At 42.4% G+C, this 19,246-nt stretch overlaps 2 protein-coding genes across 5 annotated transcripts in view; one reads left to right on the top strand and one right to left on the bottom strand.

The window, feature by feature from the left end:
* LOC116396544 (mast cell tryptase-like) overlaps positions 1 to 4,702 on the top strand; it is a 7,262-nt gene extending 2,560 nt beyond the window's left edge. Inside the window, exons 3-5 of the mRNA XM_031871207.1 lie at positions 711 to 988; positions 2,135 to 2,262; positions 4,353 to 4,702. Coding sequence (XP_031727067.1) covers positions 711 to 988; positions 2,135 to 2,262; positions 4,353 to 4,526 — 580 coding nt within the window. The 3' untranslated portion in view covers positions 4,527 to 4,702. The remainder of the gene's footprint in view (positions 1 to 710; positions 989 to 2,134; positions 2,263 to 4,352) is intronic.
* On the bottom strand, positions 3,914 to 17,947 carry dus1l (dihydrouridine synthase 1-like (S. cerevisiae)). 4 transcript variants are annotated; one of them, XM_031871202.1, is made up of 14 exons: positions 17,799 to 17,947; positions 16,442 to 16,687; positions 15,255 to 15,363; positions 15,065 to 15,115; positions 14,848 to 14,960; positions 14,606 to 14,688; positions 13,952 to 14,055; positions 13,685 to 13,832; positions 9,506 to 9,602; positions 7,768 to 7,856; positions 7,428 to 7,597; positions 7,293 to 7,330; positions 7,061 to 7,136; positions 3,914 to 6,663 (listed from the first exon to the last, which is right to left on the bottom strand). In XM_031871202.1, exons 2-14 carry the CDS (start codon positions 16,676 to 16,678, stop codon positions 6,452 to 6,454), a joined length of 1,527 nt encoding a protein of 508 aa, XP_031727062.1. In that variant the 5' UTR covers positions 16,679 to 16,687; positions 17,799 to 17,947; the 3' UTR covers positions 3,914 to 6,451. The 4 variants fall into 4 exon arrangements, with proteins under 4 accessions (XP_031727062.1, XP_031727063.1, XP_031727061.1 ...); XM_031871203.1 differs by lacking the exon at positions 17,799 to 17,947 and adding an exon at positions 16,784 to 17,792; XM_031871201.1 differs by lacking the exon at positions 17,799 to 17,947 and having other exon boundaries at positions 16,442 to 17,792.
* Between the last annotated feature and the right edge of the window lie 1,299 nt (positions 17,948 to 19,246).

The following is a 19,246-nucleotide window of genomic DNA, read 5'->3' as shown; positions in this document are numbered from 1 at the left end:
TATATATATATATATATATAATATAAATATTACATATATATAATATAAATATTACACTATGAGCTGAATTTATTACATTATTCAAAAAAATCTTTTTGCCTAGTTTATGATGTAATCATTTTCTCTTAATGTATTAACTTATTGTATTACACGCAAAACTGATATTACATTATGTGCTTGTGCTGATTATGAGCATTTATTACATTATGAGTTGCTACGCTCATAATACACTCATGCTGCATCCTTCAACATCTTCTGTAGTAGTGAGCACGTTACAGGCACCTCGGTGTATCAAGACCACTACATTTTAATTCATTTATTCAAATCTACTCATTCTCAATTTGGACATTTTAATACAATTCATGACAAACAAACTCATAAAAAGTACTGTTGTCTAATCTATAAATAAATCTTTGAACGTTAGAATATTATGTAAAATATAATAAAAGGACTTGTAACCATGTTGATATCTTGTAGGGAATATATAGATTCTGAAAATAAACAACAACAAAAAAGTTCCACCCTTGATCTGAAATGAATTGCAGCATCCACATTACAGCGCAACACCTCATCACTCTCGTCTGTTAATAATATGAAGCAAAAGCAGGCAATGTTTGTATGTCCCCGAACCGACCCGCATGTTAGAATACTGTGTTTTTTACCGGTAATAAGAGGGGGGGATCCATAAATGTGTGTGTTTGTGTTGGCAGAAATCCGAAGCCTAACCGGGAGAGATCAATGATTTGGGTGGGCTCACACAAACTGCGAGAGCCGTCCGCTGATTACATGGGCGTGAAGAGATTCATCATCCACCCCGACTACCGGTCCTTCAGCGGTGGCTACGTGAACGACCTCGCTATGATACAGCTGAAGAACCCGGTGACAATGTCAAACAAGGTCAAGGCAGTGAGTCTGCCCCGCACTGACGCCACCTTCTCTTCATCGTCCCAGTGTTGGATCACCGGCTGGGGGGAGATTAAGAGAGATAGTGAGTTTTGCACATGAAGCAGCATATAAGGTGGACACACTGTATGAGGACCAATGAATACTAACACACCAATGAATTGTAGATTCATGGATGGCTTCGTGTGTGTGACCCTGCAGATCAGTGTGACACAAATGGGCTTCTAAACAGGATTTAGAAATACTGAGCTCATGAGTTGAAAAAAATAATATTTTTTTAATTTAAATGTTCTTTCAAGGAGACATCTCCGGTAATCAACAACTGCTCATAAACACAACGGCACAAAGCATTATGCCTAAGAGCAGCAAGTTGCGGTTTGATGGTCGTGACTACTTCCTGAAGTCCTCAGATAGTTTTGACCTTTTTTTTTCGTTTTTGTCCAAATAAATCATCTTCTTCTCATCCCCTACAAGACATAAATATATATTCTGCTTTGAATAATAATGTGTCCGATATGATTCTTCTTTTAAAAAGTTGTTTTAAATTCTGGCGTACCAGTTTCTCAAAATGAGAGTACTACTTAGCCAAGGGGTACCTTGGAGTACTGCAGGGTGTACAAAATGTTGTAAAAAATATCGGTCATACTAATTCCTGAATTAAATAATTGTACTATAAGTTCTATAAAAAAAATGTTAATGCAAGTTCGATAAAAAAAACACTTGACGCGTTATTGAGCTTTAGAGGCACAGACTGAGCTTCATAATAACTATTTAAATAAAGTATTTGTATTATTATTAATATTAAGATTATAGTTATATCCCTCACTCTCCTATAAGTTTTGCCACAATTTTAGTAGTTAACACGACCATCCTAATAAAAACCCTAATAATCAAATGTATGAAAACACTGTGCGGGTGTGCAGGGCCTTTATGGCGAAATACCTTGTTAATATATGATATATATAAATAGAGCTAATATATGATTTATTTTTCTTTAAATGTGTCGTAACACAAAATGGTATGCTCTCTTCTCTCAAGGCTCAGTTAACCAACAGGATGATCTTGGTTCTTTCAATTCCTTCAGCAGGAATACATCCAGCCGTAAATGTCGGCCTTACTTCGGTCGCTAATCGATCATAAACCATCGCCTCCTGCTCCACACTTATTCTCACTGTGTGTGTGTGTGTGTGTGTGTGTGTGTGTGTGTGTGTGTGTATATATATCTATGCAGCTCCACTGCCGATTCCAGAAACCCTTCAGCAGCTGAAGATTTCCATCAGTGAATGTAAGGCCAAGAGACCTGAGCTGACTGATGGCATGCTGTGTGCAGGGGGCGTGGATGGAAAGGACGCCTGCAAAGTGAGTTCTACTATTAATTAAAGTCAGTTGAAATATTCAACTGTGTGAAGGGGGGTTTGAGCCCTAACGGTTGGGAAGACGGCACTATTAGTTACCAGTGGTGTACAGTAACGAAGTAGAAATACTTCGTTACTGTACTTGAGTCGTTTTTTTGGATATCTGTACTTTACTACTTATATTTCTGTTGACTTTTACTTTTACTTCACTACATTTTGCAAAGAAAACTGATACTTTTACTCCGATAGATTTCCCCTGAAACCTTCGTTACTCGCTACAAAATCAAATCTATCTTTAGAAAAAAATGAATCATGAGATCAGTGTCGGGGACTGTGGTGGAACAGAGACTGCAAGCAAGCAGGTTTGGTCAATCAGTGGTCCTAGCTTGCAAGTTAAATCGTTGGTTAATCACGTTAATGCGCAAAACAAGTGCTCTCAAAGCCGCGGTGTTTTGATTCCCAGTGATGCCCAGGATGCTATAGCTAGCAAGCGACTACATTAATATAATTCCACTCTACGATGACTGATTTCATGACGGAAGCACCTGCTACTCCCGCAACAAACGACGGTGGTGACGAAGACCAACACCCGTGGATCGCTAGCGAGTTAGTGAGCTGAGGAAGTGTTGACAGTTGTGAGATTTTGTTGATTTGAGTCATCTTAGCTATAATCATTGCAGCACTAGTTGGCTAACGTTAGCTAACTTAACGTTAGCTAGCCACCACACCATAGGGTTGACAGGAGCCGCGAGCATTAGGGGAATCCTTCCCAGCTGTGCGCAAACTGTGTGTGAAGCTGAACACACCTCTACCTGCCTCAGCGGCCTGTGAAAGGCTGGTTAGCATCGCAGGACTAGTCTTCAGCCCAAGAAGAGCGAGGCTGAATTCTCGCAATTTTGAAAACCAACTTCTTTTGAAGATGAACAGGACATTTTTCAGTTTCCAGTAATGACTGGGTTGTTACTTTCGGTGCTGCTTTAGTATTGATCATGTTTTGATATTTGAGTCATTTTGTGGATGATCAGATGGAGTTATGATGGTAGCAGTCGCCCAATTGCAGATTCAGCTTGAGCAAAACCTTTGCCTATTGTGTTCAAATCAGGCCCACAGGAGTTTACAAGGCAGGTGTCCTTTCTCACAACACTGACCTGATGCATCAAGTGGATATGTTTTGCTGAACACAATATGATGCATTTGCCCTCTACATCCTCTAGTCGGAATGAGCATACTTATCAACGCACTGTTACAACTCCTTCATAGTGTCATATTGCTTTTCGGAGAATTATAAGTTCATAGTAGATGCAAAAGTATACTTATGTACAATATATTATGTTGAACATTGTTGCTCCTGGATGGATCACAGCCAACACAATTATGTTCAACACAACTCCATGTCCTTGGTCCTGGTGCCACAGCACTTAAAATAATAAACTTCATAATTCTGACCCTTTGCTTTTTTATTAACAGCATTTACTTGTACTTTTACTTTCAATACTTAAGTACATTTAATATCAGAAAATTACTTTTGATACTCAAGTACAGTAAATATCAGATACTTTAAGACTTTTACTCAAGTAGTATTCTAATAGGTGACTTTTACTGGAGTAGTTTTCCAGTAAGGTATCTTTACTTTTACTCAAGTATGGCTTTTGGGTACTTTATACACCACTGTTAGTTACTAGTTAAAAGAAGCTCCACCGCAACAGTAAAATGATACTTATGCATTGATGAATCAGTAATCACAATCTAATAATGCATACATAATATGTATGTGCTGTACGTGTAATGTGCTGTTGGCATAATTTCACACCCTGGCTCTCCTCCAAGCCAAAGTTTTTTCACATTCTTGAGGCATATTTTGGATTTCCAGGGTATGAGCGCTTCAGCAAAAACTCTGGGGTTTAGTTACTCTCCTATCCCAGTAGTTCTTCCACCACTGAAAATGATTAAAATGTCTCATGTCCCAACTACTGACCATTTCCTCCAAAACGACCACATGTATCTGCTGTGCGTCAACTCAACAAGTTCAAATAAGGAAAGAACAATGCAAAGTGGAACCACTTACACAATGTGTTATTCTTTGTGCTTCCAAAGGGGGACTATGGCGGCCCGCTGGTGTGTCTTGCAGGCAGCGACTACGTGCAGGTGGGCATCATGAGTCACGGCGATTGTGGTCTCCGAGGCCACCCTGGCGTCTACACCCAAGTGTCCAAGTTTGTGAGCTACATCGACCACCACATCAAGTATGGCGGGGAAGCCTCCGACTGAGATGTAAACTTCCAAGAAGCTGAAGACCCGCTTTACTCTTTTATCGCTTCTCCCCTGAGTTGTACTCTGTCCCCATTGTACCTTTATTACAGTTAACATGCACTCTGGTTTCTTTATCTTTGCATTAAAGCTTTAAAGCATCAATTATAGTGTCACGACTGAGAATTATTTTTGATGAAACCCATGTGAGGTGAATTCTCACTGCATTTCATCCTGACTTTAGACAAGAGTTAAACCCAAACCAACACACTTCATGAGACAGATGATCTGTGATAAAATATAGGTTCCTCTGCCTCCTTTTAGTTCTCCTAATGGCATTTGCAAGATTCCACTGGGCCTGAAGAAAATCAGCCAATCAGAGCAGAGGAGCCGCTAACACAGCTAGCAATCACTGCTCGTGAAATCTGATCAAACTGTCAAACAATTGAAAAGGCCGCTCTGTTGAAACACGCCCACCAACCACGTCATTTTGTTAGAGTATCTTTGGTATTTGTGAGGAGTATTTATTACCTTTTCAATTAACCTGTGAATCGCCTATGCTAATCGCACGCATGCACTTAGCTAGTGCTAACCGCTAGCATTCACAAATCCTACCCTTGCATGTAAACTCAAATTCATGTTTGATCAGCGCTGCCAAGTTTTGACAGTTTGATTGGTGTCTAAGAGCTGCACGAGCTGTGATTGACAGCTGCCCTAAAGACTCCTCGCCTCCGATTGGTTGTTTTCCTTACAGCCTGGTGGAATCCATTAGGAGCACTAAAAAATAGAAATCAGTGGAACATATTTTTTTTTTTTTTCCACAGATTGTCTCCTGTAATACTGTCAGGATATAGTGACAGTTTGAGCAAATATGAAAAAAGTGATCTTAATAAAGGTTAGCAACTGCAGTTTTAAAGGCTCTGAAAACAGTTGCTTCCTGTTTTTTCTGTTTTCGTCTGTGCCTCTTTCGCTGGTTTAACGAAGGCGGGTCTAAACTGACAAACCGTGATGTCACCAACATCTGTGCACCAATCAGGATTATCAACATAAAATCACACCCGCACTTGTCCTGATGAAGCAGATCAGCTGAGTTTCAGAGTTTAGTTAATAATACCTAAAGATGATTTTGTCACCAACTTTGTGACATTAAATATTCAAAACAAAATAGTCAGAGAAACACTTCTAGTTTTCCGGGTGCTTTAAGTGAGGTGAGAGGCTAGCTTAGCACAAAGACTAGAATCACAATAGAACAGCTATCCTCCATTAAAGCAAAGAAAATATCTTGTTAGCAAGTAAGCTAGTCAACACATCTCTTTTGATAGAGCTAGGCTAGCTTCTAGTATTTGTGCTAAGCTAGGCTAAACACAGAAATCATTTTGATATACAGGGGAGAAAAAAACCCAGTGCATGCACGATTACCCAGGTAGCACCTTTAAATAGACCGTGAAATCACCACCTTGATCTCTCCACTTTTTCAAGTTCATCTCTGGATAGGCAGCGGTACTTCTCATCTAAAAAGGCACATACACGTCAATGCACTGCAGACAAACTTTACTTCACCTCAGTAACAAATTTGGCTAAATGATGTTGGAACTCTTCGTAAAATCTTTGTCTTAAAAATAAAAGATGCCAGAATGAGTTGAGAAAGTCTTCCAGACTGTCCCATCAGGAAAAAAGGAAAAAAAAAAATCCCAAACGAATCCACATCACATAAAAAAAAGTTTTTGTTTCTTTATGGTTTTGGTCTGCTGATCAGTGTCCATCAGAGTCTCTTCCATGCCGAGGTTGCTTAGCAGCTGTTCAAAATGTTTAAAATGAACTTGTGGTCAGAGAAATGACCTGAAAACGGCTTAGGCTCACCCAGGTGGGACTCTTTGACATGCGACAGCCGAGTGCTGTATTAACAGGAGTGTTGTTTGTGCATGTAGAGACGGCCTTAGTCCCGCTCATAGTGGGAGCTGTGTCTCGGACTGCACCTGCAGCTCTGTACTTGGATCTGAGGGGGGCTGAGGAGAGCTGCTGCTTCTCTCCATCTCTGTCGCACAGCCCTCCTTCCTCTCGTCCTCCTTTCTCCCGTCCTCCTTCCTCCCGTCCTCCTTCCTCCCGTCCTCCTCAGCTTTCTGTTTCTCTGCCCTGGTTTTGAACCTCAACCCGTGGCCTGTCAAACGAAGGTTGGATTATTTCTATTGAACAAAGCTAAATACATCTTTAGTTTTTGCACTGGTCTGGACCACAGACTGTAAATAAAGATGGATGACATGTAAGCTCGATGAATACAGAAAGAAAACTGAAGACAGCGTTGCAGGAGGGGCCCTGTTCATTCCTATGAACGTTGACTTCAGAGTATAAAATTCAGTTGAAATCATCCGTTGTCATTCATATTAACGAAGGACGGAAAATAACTCTTTGGATTTAGCTATTACTGCATTTAACAACTTTAAGGACCTAATGATTTAAATGGGGGCTTTTCAAGTGTTCGTACTGTGAAGTTGATTTAGATTTAAAATAAAATTAAAAAAATGTTCACAGTGACAGTGTTCACTGCATGTACTGACTTGGGCAGTCGGCCACCTCCCTGAAGGCCTTCTTCTTACAGCAGCCTCGACACAGGTTGAAGACACATTTGTTTCCCTGCGGACCAAAATAAACCGCATTAGCTGCTGGAGATCAAACCAACGCTCTGGAAATGTCCTCCTGATTCTTCGGTTAAGCTGAACAAAGCTGAAGGCAACATGCACAGAATGTCACGCAGAGATCACAACGTCTTCGATGCGAACACACACTGACCTTTGGGTTCCCACACTGCTCACACTTGATGTACTTGGCTGTGGGGGGAGAGAAGAGGGACACTGTTTTTAAGCATTCTACTCGTTTCAAAGAGGAACTGGGCAGTCTGAGGGGAACGCGACGGTTCGGACTCACGCTTGTGCTCGGGACAGAAATTCTTGTGGGGGTTTCGGGATCTCTTCTTCTGCTTGTTTTTGGAGAGCGTGTCGGCCGTCGCGTCCGAGTCCTCCAGCGCCCTCTTCTGACACACCGCCTTCTTCACCTCTGGGCCCTGGCTGTTGCCGTTGGTGACTGGCTCCTTTGGCCTGTATAGAACAGCCAGTAAGATTAGAGAACTTTTGACTGGTGCTCACGATTCTTCTTCACTTTTTTATTTTTTTCTGCCAGCAGTGAGACTGCAGCTCACTGCTCACTGTATGAAAGTGAAAAGATCATATAGAGCAAAAATCAAAAACAACAAAAGATGGTGACTCACGCTGGTCTGACATACGGCTGGCAGATCCAGTGGGGGAACGGCAGGCCGCCCTTCTTCTCCTCCGCGTCCTTTCCTCTGGCAATCTCCTCCTGCACAGACACACATACGGTACAGCTGCAACAATTCTCCATCACCCTGGAACTATGTATATTTTGTCCATCAGCAATACATCCATGCCTGGTTGTCCCAGTAACACTCATTAAAAGGCTCTATGTCACTCTGATAAGCTAGATCGTTGATGCTCATTTAGTTCCCATTGGCCGTTGCAGGTGCATGCTCGTCTCTTCAGATGGTTAAAGACGGATTCAACAGCGGAATATTCTTTAGAAAAAGTGGCTAAAGGAAGAGTCTAACAATGTCAAGCGTTTTCAGAAAAATGTTGCTAACAGATTAGCCTTCCGCTAACCGCAGCTAGCTAGCTCACGAGTACAGTGAGCAAAAAAGCTAAACGATTAGCAACATTTTCTCTCCGTCTCTCTAAAAGTTTAGCCTTGTGCCTGAACTCGTGGTACTACGGGCTGCTGTAGAAACATGGCGGAGCAAGATGGCGCACTCTGAAGAGGACCCGCTCCCTATGTAGATATGAAGGGCCCAACAATTCCTAGTTTCAAGTGATTATACACGAATGAAAACATTGTTATGCCGTCCTGGTATTTCATCATTTTAGTGGCGAGGCCACTTGGCCTTTGGTGTTGACAATTTATTTTTTTGAGGACACAAATGGCCAAAAGCAGACCGAGAGGGCATCAAATCAAACGACGACGACGGAAATAATGAATCTAACTGAAAGCTAGGGTTGGTAACCTGGAGAAGCTAGCAAGATGATACAATTGTAAAACTGAGGCCATTGTTGCCAACTCCATTTCCAATGAGAGCAGCTAGCAGCACTATAATTGAAAATGGCTAATTCTAGCGAAAAGCCAGCCACACTGACAGCTGGGCCCTTTAGGCCTCCCCCCGAGGCCACTCCCCAAAATGTATCATCATGATGTAATAACGAACATAATGAACGAATAACGAGCATGGCTATTGTTAGCACTGACAGCTGTCAAGATAGAAGCTTGTGGAATACTTTGGTGACGAGCAATGAGTGCGGAGAGAATATGCACAAAGAGACAGGTAGCCCGTCGGATCGTTACATTTGGGCCGAATGAAATGATTGGACAGGCTTCTTACAGTCCTGCGACGGCCACAGATACAGGATTGTTTCCTACTTGAAAGACTACAGAGGAGATTTGAAGAATTCAGAATCACACACTGGTGTCTAAAAACCGCATTGGCAGGAAAGAGGCAGAGGAGAAAACATCAAAATCAGCTGAAGCAGTGTGGGCAGTAATTATGAGTATTATATTCAATCCCAGCTATTAGATTCCCCTAAATCCTACACACTGGACCTTTAACCTTAATGTATTTTATAAATGTGTTATAAAAGTTTCTTTCGATGTTACTAGAGGCGTTATTTATGTCAGATGAGGCAGACAATACAGGACTCCTCTTATTGTTCGAGCATTGCGTTATTGTGGTACTGCTGTCCGTCCACCACAGAGTACAGACCAATATCTGGGTTTTATAAAACAAAAAAAAAGCCATATGCAATAGGGATTATTTGGAGCAGCTCAAAGTCTACCTCTTCCTCCTCTTTCTCCCTCCGCTGTTGCTGAGAATTTAGCTACGGAACTACAGAATTCACCGTCTCCGCTTCCTCAGTGGATCGTTTTTTAACTGCTGTGTCAGTTACCTGGCAGCGCAGCCTCAGCTGTTTGCTGACACCGGCCAAACCCTCGATGGTCTTCACCTTGGCCAGCTCCTCTCTCAGGTCCTGGTGGATCTGTAGCCTGCACACACACACAAGGTAACAAATCTCTCAATTCAAATTCATCAGAAATGTTAGATGTGTTCCCAAAATACAGTCCATACACTACATCAGTGATTTTCAACCGCTGTGCCGCGGCACACCAGTGTGCCATGAGAGATCATCAGGTGTGCCGTGGGAAAATGTCCAATTTCACTTAATGAGTCCAAAAATGTATTATTTAGTTGTTGCGCGTCTGAGCTGCAATATAGTGGCTGGCTAAGTAATAAATACTCTTCCATGCCAGTGGGTGGCAGTAGGTAGCGCAGTAATGACCGTGTTCATGTAGGACAGTAGAATGAAATGACGCGCGGGAGAGGTTGCGGTGACGAGACGAACAGCGATGGAGAAATATTTGAAAAGGAAAAATGCAGACTCTGAACTGGGCCCTGGACAAAATAACCCAGATGAAAAGCCTCATAAGGATCAACACATTGAGAGACTTGTCATTAAATTGTCAGCATATATCTGGCACTACATGGCCAAAAGTCTGTGAACACCCATAGTAGTTAAAGAGTGCTGCAGGAATGAGTCCATAAAACGGGAAAATGAGTCCGCATTATTGCATTTGCAAAGGTTGCCTCCTTTAGATGCCTTAAATAAGGTTAACACAAGCTTAAGAGATATTAAGATACATAACATATATACAGTTGTGTGAAAAAGTGTTTGCCCCCTTCCTGATTTCTTTGCATGTTTGTCACACTTAAATGTTTCAGATCATCAAACAAATTTAAATATTAGACAAAGATAACACAAGTAAACACAAAATGCAGTTTTTAAATGAAGGTTTTTATTATTAAGGGGAAAAAAAAATCCAAACCTACATGGCCCTGTGTGAAAAAGTGATTGCTGCCCCCCCCCCGTTAAAACATAAATTAACTGTGGTTTATCACATCTTTGGAAAGCTGAGTTCAATTTCTCTAGCCACACCCAGGCCTGATTACTGCCACACCTGTTCTCAATCAAGAAATCACTTAAATAGGACCTGCCTGACAAAGTGAGGTAGACCAAAAGATCCTCAAAAGCTAGACATCATGCTGCGATCCAAAGAAATTCAGGAACAAATGAGAAAAAAAGTAATTGAGATCTATCAGTCTGGAAAAGGTTACAAAGCCATTTCTAAAGCTTTGGGACTCCAGCGAACCACAGTGAGAGCCATTATCCACAAATGGCGAAAACATGGAACAGTGGTGAACCTTCCCAGGAGTGGCCGGCCGACCAACATTACCCCAAGAGCGCAGCGACGACTCATCCAAGAGGTTACAAAAGACCCCAGAACTACATCCAAAGAACTGCAGGCCTCACTTGCCTCAATTAAGGTCAGTGTTCATGACTCTACCATAAGAAAGAGACTGGGCAAAAATGGCCTGCATGGCAGAGTTCCAAGACGAAAACCACTGCTGAGCAAAAAGAACATAAAGGCTCGTCTCAGTTTTGCCAGAAAACATCTTGATGATCCCCAAGACTTTTGGGAAAATACTCTGTGGACTGACGAGACAAAAGTTGAACTTTTTGGAAGGTGTATGTCCCATTACATCTGCCGTAAAAGTAACACGGCATTTCAGAAAAGGAACATCATACCAACAGTAAAATATGGTGGTGGTAGTGTGATGGTCTGGGGCGGTTTTGCTGCTTCAGGACCTGGAAGACTTGCTGTGGTAAATGGAACCATGAATTCTGCTGTCTACCAACAAATCCTGAAGGAGAATGTCCGGCCATCTGTTCGTGACCTCAAGCTGAAGCGCACTCGGGTTCTGCAGCAGGACAATGATCCAAAACACACCAGCAAGTCCACCTCTGAATGGCTTAAGAAAAACAAAATGCAGACTTTGGAGTGGCCTAGTCAAAGTCCCGACCTGAATCCGATTGAGATGCTGTGGCATGACCTTAAAAAGGCGGTTCATGCTCGAATACCCTCCAGTGTGGCTGAATTACAACAATTCTGCAAAGATGAGTGGGCCAAAATTCCTCTCCAGCGCTGTAAAAGACTCATTGCCAGTTATCGCAAACGCTTGATTGCAGTTGTTGCTGCTAAGGGTGGCAAACACTTTTTCACACAACTGTATGTATATATACACACACACACACGTGAAACTCCCAACAGAACAGCACCACGGTTGTATTTCATTGTCAAAACAGAGCGGCTAATATTGGTAGCGAGCTCGACCAGTTAGCGGAACGCCGCCTCTCTGCAGCATTCCTCTCTCCGCACAGCACAGTAAGTGAAACGCAGACATCAGAGGAGAGAGAAACAAGCGCAACAGTAAATGTCAGCGAAATGCAGTCAAGACTCACACAGAGCTGAAATGAAACCAAACTCCTGATGGATGCAGAATAGTTCAGGTCTTAGGACAAAAGATATTTCCACGCCTCTCATGCTAACCATAGACTGTATATAAGATGTGGACATAGTCATCGTGATGTCACCCATTGGTTTGTGGACTGATGTTATGAAGCCTTGAATTCGGTGATTTTGCCGTCGCCATCTTAGCTTTTTTGCAGCCGATGAGCGGAAGTGATTATATTTGGAATGAGGAGTGACAGAGACGCCGTATACATCTCTGATAGCGGCAATGACCCAGGGGCGGGCTGGCCATAGGGGATACCGGGGATTCCCCGGTAGGCCGACGGGGTTTTGGGCCGGTCCAAACGGGGTGGTCCAATACCGGCCTACCTCCATTACTAACCGGCCCTCGCTCTGAGATCGCCGACCCCGACTATATTCTATGCTTCACAGAACACGTTAAATTTACTCTAACACTTAAAGTCAATAATCGCTGACTGAGATTTATACTACTCCTCGCGATCTGTATTCACACTCATGGTTTCCATCTGTGAGCCGGCAGCGCGCGCGCGCACGCACGCACGCACGCACGCACGCGCAATCTGCCCCAAAGAGGCGGGTCTATGAAGCAGTTTAGCCAATGATGCTTTAATGCTGATTAAAGATATAAATGAGTGACATACAATTTAGCCAATCATGTGCGTTATTTACTGCTTTTTTTCATGTTAGAATAAACATTAAATATTTAACTGCAAAGTAGTAATACGCATTTCATACCTTAATTGTTTTGCATTAAATCATACTGGGATGTTTGCTGAAATTGATTGGATGTGGCAACGACCTGTCAATCACAGCAAGCCCGCCCTATAGCATACTCATCTTTATGGTCTATTTGACTCTAAATGGATCATAATTTACCAAAATAAACATCATGCTGTATTGAAGAAGACTTAAAACTAGAGATTAAGACCATAAACTCATGTTTACTGAGGGAATAAATCAAGTGAGAAGTAGAGTAATTTTCTCATAGACTTCTATACAACCAGACTTCTTTTTGCAAACAGAGGAGTCACCCCCTGCTGGTCAGTAGAGAGAATACAAGTTTTAAGACACTTCTGCATTGGCTTCACCAATGCAGAACCGGAGATTTCCGCCTGATGCTAACCGGACATTTCCTACTGCTGATAATTCCCGTTCAAAGCACTCAACTGGTGAGGCAGCCACAGGGACACGGTGTATGTTTCACTGTGAACAGATGAACTGGTTGCTCTTCTGCTGTAGCTGCTCAAGGAGTGTTTGCAGTAGTACTGGAGCGCACTTGCTGTTGCCACAGAAACCGCAAGGGAGGGAGGGAGGGTTGTTGCCAAATCAACCAGGGCTGAAATCTAAGGATTCTGACTTTAATGGGTAATTCATGTTTCAAACCTCCCCGTTGTGCCACGGACAAAGCTGACAAGCATGGGAGAATGCTTGTGGAATCGGCTTTAAACTTGGGTATTGAAATATTTGGTATATACACTTATTTATCCTATTTCAACCACTTTAATTGCAAGGTTCGTATTGTATGCGAAGCACCTTGAGATTTTGTTTTGTGTATTTGAAACACTGCGTGTGCTGTTTAAATGAAATGTGTTATTAGTATAATATAAGGATGAGTGCTATGTTATCTATCTTGGACTAATAGCATGGAGAACATAGTTTTCTATTCAAGGTGTTACGGTACAGGTATCGGCATATGCACACACACACATCCATACATACATACAGAGAGAGATACATACGTGTGGTGCCACAGCTTGAAGAGGTGTGCTCGTACATAGGACAGAGTGCAGGGGGGGTGCTGCTTCACTACCTCCAGATATTCCTCCGCCATCTCCCACACGGGAGGGCTGCTTCCTTCAAACAGCGCCGGGTTGTGGAGGTTCCCCTCTAAAGAAAATAATAATACATAAGTTTCAAAACAGTGTATATCCTGAGCACGAATGTACATTAGGTATCATCCATTAACACCCCTGAACTAAAACAGTGTGTAATGAGACGTTGTAGACCTGCACTCATGACTCCCTCCACTCCCGTCTCCTGAATGCAGCGCTCCACATCGCTCAGGTGCTGAATGTTGCCGTTTGCAAACACTGGAATATTTACTGCCTTCCTGCAGCAAAAAAAAAAAAAACACACCAAACAGTTCATGAAAAGATTATTCCAGGATGAGGCAGACATTAAAAGGGACAGTTCACATATTTTTACATCTTACCTGTAGTGCTACTTATGAATCTAGATTGTTTTGGAGCGAGTTGCCTGGTTTTGGACAATGACTGCCTTCTCTCAATTAGAACGGCACTATACGGCACTCGGCTTACAATACATTTGAAAAACTCAACAGCGATGTCTCTTTCCAGAAATCATGACTGTTACTCAAGATAATCCACCAGACCTTGTTGTGAGCAGTTTCACAGAGGAATTATTTCCTTTCAACCATACATAACTCCAACACTCGGCAACTCGCACCAAAACAATCTAGATTGATGACCAGCGCTACAGGCAAGAGGAGAAAAAAATATGTGTTTTTGATTTAGGGGCGAATGTCCCTTTAAGCACTGTGAGCCGACTAAATCATTAGTTTGATACCATCGGGAGGGCTGGTCAAATGTTGGTCAAATGTTGACGTTCCAGATTAGTGAAACAGGGTGATGGCAGCTCACCGTACTGCCATGATGTGCTCCCAGTTAGCGATGCCCGTCACGGTCCCTTTCTGGTCTTTGGTTCGGCCGTGCACCGTCAGCAGCTGGGAAGAGATTTGACAAAGACAAAATTCAGGACTAGTTTGACACCTTTCTAATGCTTCCTGAAACTGGCAGATTTTACAGATAAATATGAACAAGCTCCATATTTTACATTTCTAAAAAGGACAGTTCATCAACCACTGTTTGCGCATTGATCACACCTGACACCCAGCTTTCTCCAGCATCTGGGCGTAGCGGACCGTCCTCTCCAGCTCCTTGAACACACGGATCTTGCATGTGATGGGCACCGAGAGCTTTTCGTGTGCCAACCTGACTGTGACATAAAGAGGGGGGATGTTAGCCGACAAGCGGCACTACGCTGGTACATTCTGACACAGCTCATCCCAGAGTCCTACAATCAATTAAAGGCACACTTACCCATTTTCTCTAACAGCTCCCACTCGTCTTGTAGGAAAACTCCGTAGTGCCCTGAGAAAGGAGCATCAAGACAGGTTTAGTTTTCGTTTCGCTCGGTCTGCATGTAGGTCAGTGTCTTCTCTGACACAACCACCAGGAGTCGCCTATGTCCGTATTCGGGGGGGTTCATTTCGGTGTGAACTGTGCGTACCTCTCTTAGCGATCATCTGCGGACAGCCCAGGTTGAGGTCGATGGCATCGCAGTAGTTCTGAGCCAGCAGAGCGGCCTGAAGGAACACCTCCGGATCGTTGGCACAGAACTGACACACAGGGAGAGCAACACTGAGACTTACTGGTATTACATGAGGAGCCATGTCAACGGGTAACTCCGGGATTTTTAAATCTTTTTTTTTTTGCCAATGTTTTTGTGTCTAAGTGACTAACGGGGACAACAGTTTTTGAATTGGTCCAGTATTGAGAGAAAACGCAGCAGCCGATCAACAAGCTGCGATGTAATCGCTCGGGCCACCGACAGGCTCAGATTATTAGAATGGTATATGGTTGAGCTTGTATGGTGTTTTTTTAGTCTTCCGACCACTCAAAGTGCTTTAATCATGTCATCATTCACCCATTCACACACCGATTAATCCGAAGGTAATCCCGCCCTAAAGCATACCCTGCTTTATGGTTTATTTGACTCTAAATGGACCATAATTTACTAAATGAACATCATGCTGTATTGAAGAAACTGTGAAACTAGAGATTGAGACCATGAACTCATGTTTACTGATGTCATTTTCTCATAGACTTCCATACACTCCGACTTCTTTTTTGAGTCGCCCCCTGCTGGCCATTACATAGAATGCAAGTTTAAGGCCTCGCTTTACAGAACCAGAGGTTGCCACCTGGTAGAAACATGAGTGACAGTTGGAGAGAGGAGTGCCGGTGTTGTCAGAGTTTGTTGTGTCGGGATGCAGAAAGCGGTATCTTCGTGTTTTCTAAAAGATTTTCAATGTCATGGCTGGATATTTATTCCACAATGTGGATGCGACGCAATATATCAGAACGAGACTTCTCAGAGCGAGACTTAGTTAGATACCAGAACAAACAGGCCAGATCAAGCGAAACGTAAAGAAAAACATTTTATTTCCCTGTAGGGTTCTTTCCATAATGTAGTCAGACACTTATAATAACAATATCAGTCTGTCAGTGGCAAAAACGAACACTTTTAGTGGACGAACATTGACGGTAAGGAGTTGCCTCGATTGATTACATTAAAGCCTGTTTAGCAGCAGCAGATGTTAGACAATTTACTTGGGAAAATAGGGCCCAAGTTGAAAAATACCAAAGTTACTCCTTTAAAAGTAGTATGTTGACCTTGCCCGTGTGGATGCTCACCTGTGTGATGAGAGGTCTGTCCTCCTCACACACCTCATTGTAGAGGTTTTCCCTCCTGTAGTTGGCGTCGCGTACGAACACCTGGGCATGCAGCATGGGGGTGTAGCAGAGCTGGGCGCCGTGCCGGCGGCTCAGCAGGCGCCAGGCCAGCTCGCTCTGGTCCACCATGGGTGCCACCACAAAGCGGGCCTCCTTCAGGGTCTTCCTCCAGAACTCGAAGCCCTGAAGCTTGGCCATCACAGTCGACTTTGCCAGACCAGGAGGGGAAAAAAAGATCATTAAAGACATAATGGACAGACAAAGGAGATAAATAAAATAAGTGAATAAAGTACACTTCCGGACTTTGTTGTGGCACCCAGTAGTTCCACCCCAGCTTGCTGTGAAAGTTTTGAAGGTGAACTAATAACTGTGTTGAATTTCAAAACATAAAAGCTGATGATAAAAATAAGGGATTGCGCATTTAAATGTGCAACCTTTTACTACCTCAGAAATTTTTGGGTCTGTGGATTTTCCCTCTGGCACTTGAACGTCTCTTTCCAACACCAGCATTAGCATTCTATCTACTCTACTGATTCCCTCTATGTTTTGATAAGGTGTGGTTAGCTTACTTAGCATTCCTTTAAAAAAATACATTTCTTGGTTTTTAAGTTAGTTTACAGGTTTCAACCAACACATGGACTTCCCCCCATGTGTCTAAAGTTACTGCCACTGAATTATAATCTTGCATTGAGCATGGTTTAGCGAACGTTACTTGTTCGTGTACTTACGTAAAGCAGAATTCCTAAATGCAACGTTAGCTAGCGACACACGTAGAATATTGTAGCTCAACTAGCGAGGTTGTATTGTCAGCCTCGCCAAATGTGTACTTGTCTCCCGACGTTAGCATGAGAGAAGTTGACAGCTCAACATTTTGTTGAATGTTTCTGCCTTTGACTTACCGCCTGCCTCCATAGTTAAGAGCATATAGTTATTCGTACTACAAACAACATTAATATTGTTGTAAACGTGTTTCTTGATGTTAAGGCTGCCAACTTCACACCTGACCAGGGACTACAGACGAGAACTAACCTCCTGCCTCATTCTACCATATTTACAGTCATGTTTATTTAAAAAGGACGGCCCCGGAGAAGTACACTGAATAAAGAAAAATAATGAAAAAGCTGTGCCTGTACTGCTCTTTAGCTAGCAGAGCTAACTGCAGTCAGTTGACATGTAGCACATGATGCACCACCGCGGTACAGAACTAGAACATGTAGCACGGTTCTGTTTCTCAGGCAGCTTCCCCCGCTGCTTTGGTCACGTTCTCACTGTAACGTTACGTCTCCGTATAGCGTTATATTTTCATATGTTGTTTCACCTGTAATATTGTGGGGTTATTGGAGTATTCCTTGCGCAGCACTTTCCAAATGTGTGCAACGGTGAAATAGGACCGGTGGGAAACTTTACCTGGGGCGTTCTTCTTCTTTTTACAAATAGTAGTTGGTATCCACCTAATTTGCTGTGTTGTCGCCCCCTTATGGCGTGGTGTACAGAACCAAGATGGTGGGTGGAAAAGACAAATCCTAATGATTAAACTGTATTATCAGCTAAATGTGCTTTAAGTATCAGAGGTATACAAACTTGTTCCGTGTGTACCAGTATAGGTGGTGGTATTCATGTTTTGTACAGTAAATAAAATCTGAATTTATTTTTTGCGTTACTCCAAACATCTTTATTTACAACCATCTCCCGCTTGACTGCTATACAAATAAACAAATTCATGATTTCATTGCTGAATCAGCAACTGTGTTGGGATTTGAAATTTCAACAGAAACACAGACGAAATATCACATATTTATTAATAGCCAAATGAACAAGACCAGCCCGTGTCATGAAGGGCTTGCTAATAGTGCTCAGAAGAGACACACAGGAAGGAGACTTGACTTATGATAACATTCTTTTACACTCAGGACAATTACACAATTGGGTTAACCTGGATGTTTATCAGAATATGTATTTGTTTTCACAAAAAAATATGTAGTCTGTTTCGACTGACATCAGTGACATTCAGTAGGAATTTGCACATACCCTGAATATACAGTATGTACCAGGATCAGATGTGAGGTTTGCTGTCAGACAGAGACAGATGTATCACAAGTAGATGCACATATACTGCACATTTATATCACAGTGAGTCACATTTTTATAAGACACAACTAAATAAATCTAAGAGAGCACATGATATTCAGCTATCTTACATTAGAATAAAAATAATCTATGACATCTGAAAATAAATACAATATTTTATTTAATGACCAGTCATATAGAAGCATTAAAAAAATTCAAAAAAAATTTTCCACAATATATTGCAGGTGCATTGTCAAAGAAACACACCATTGTTTTGGTAACTTGTCCAGCCGACCAGCCTCACCATTGAAAGACTTTATGGCCTAAGCTGAGTGACACTTCACACAAAGTCCCACATGCTGGTCTGCACTGGAAAAAAATCATCCATCACCATGGATACTGATAGATGCATCACTCACACAGCTGTTGAGTTGAACAGTGAGTGTGCTATGAAATAGATACCAGACTGCCTGTACTAAGAGAGCAATGTTTTTCTCCTTTCATGTTAACTTCACTACACGTGAGGGCAGTGTTGGAGGAAACCCTGTTAAAATGTGTTAATGCGCCCTTTTCTATGGAACCGAAAAACAAGCAAAGTTGTAAATAAACTACATTTTTCCTTTCAATATCCTGCGTCACTGAAACACACACAACCAGCGCATATCATACGAGCATGTGGGCAACATGAGTTCAAAGGAA

The sequence above is a fragment of the Anarrhichthys ocellatus genome, unplaced genomic scaffold (genome assembly GCF_004355925.1).
Source record: "Anarrhichthys ocellatus isolate YVR2014 unplaced genomic scaffold, GSC_Weel_1.0 scaffold56, whole genome shotgun sequence".
Classification (NCBI taxonomy): Eukaryota; Metazoa; Chordata; class Actinopteri; order Perciformes; family Anarhichadidae; genus Anarrhichthys; species Anarrhichthys ocellatus.
The sequence above is the reverse complement of the archived record's forward strand: the minus strand, read 5'-3'. Positions and strand labels throughout refer to the sequence as shown.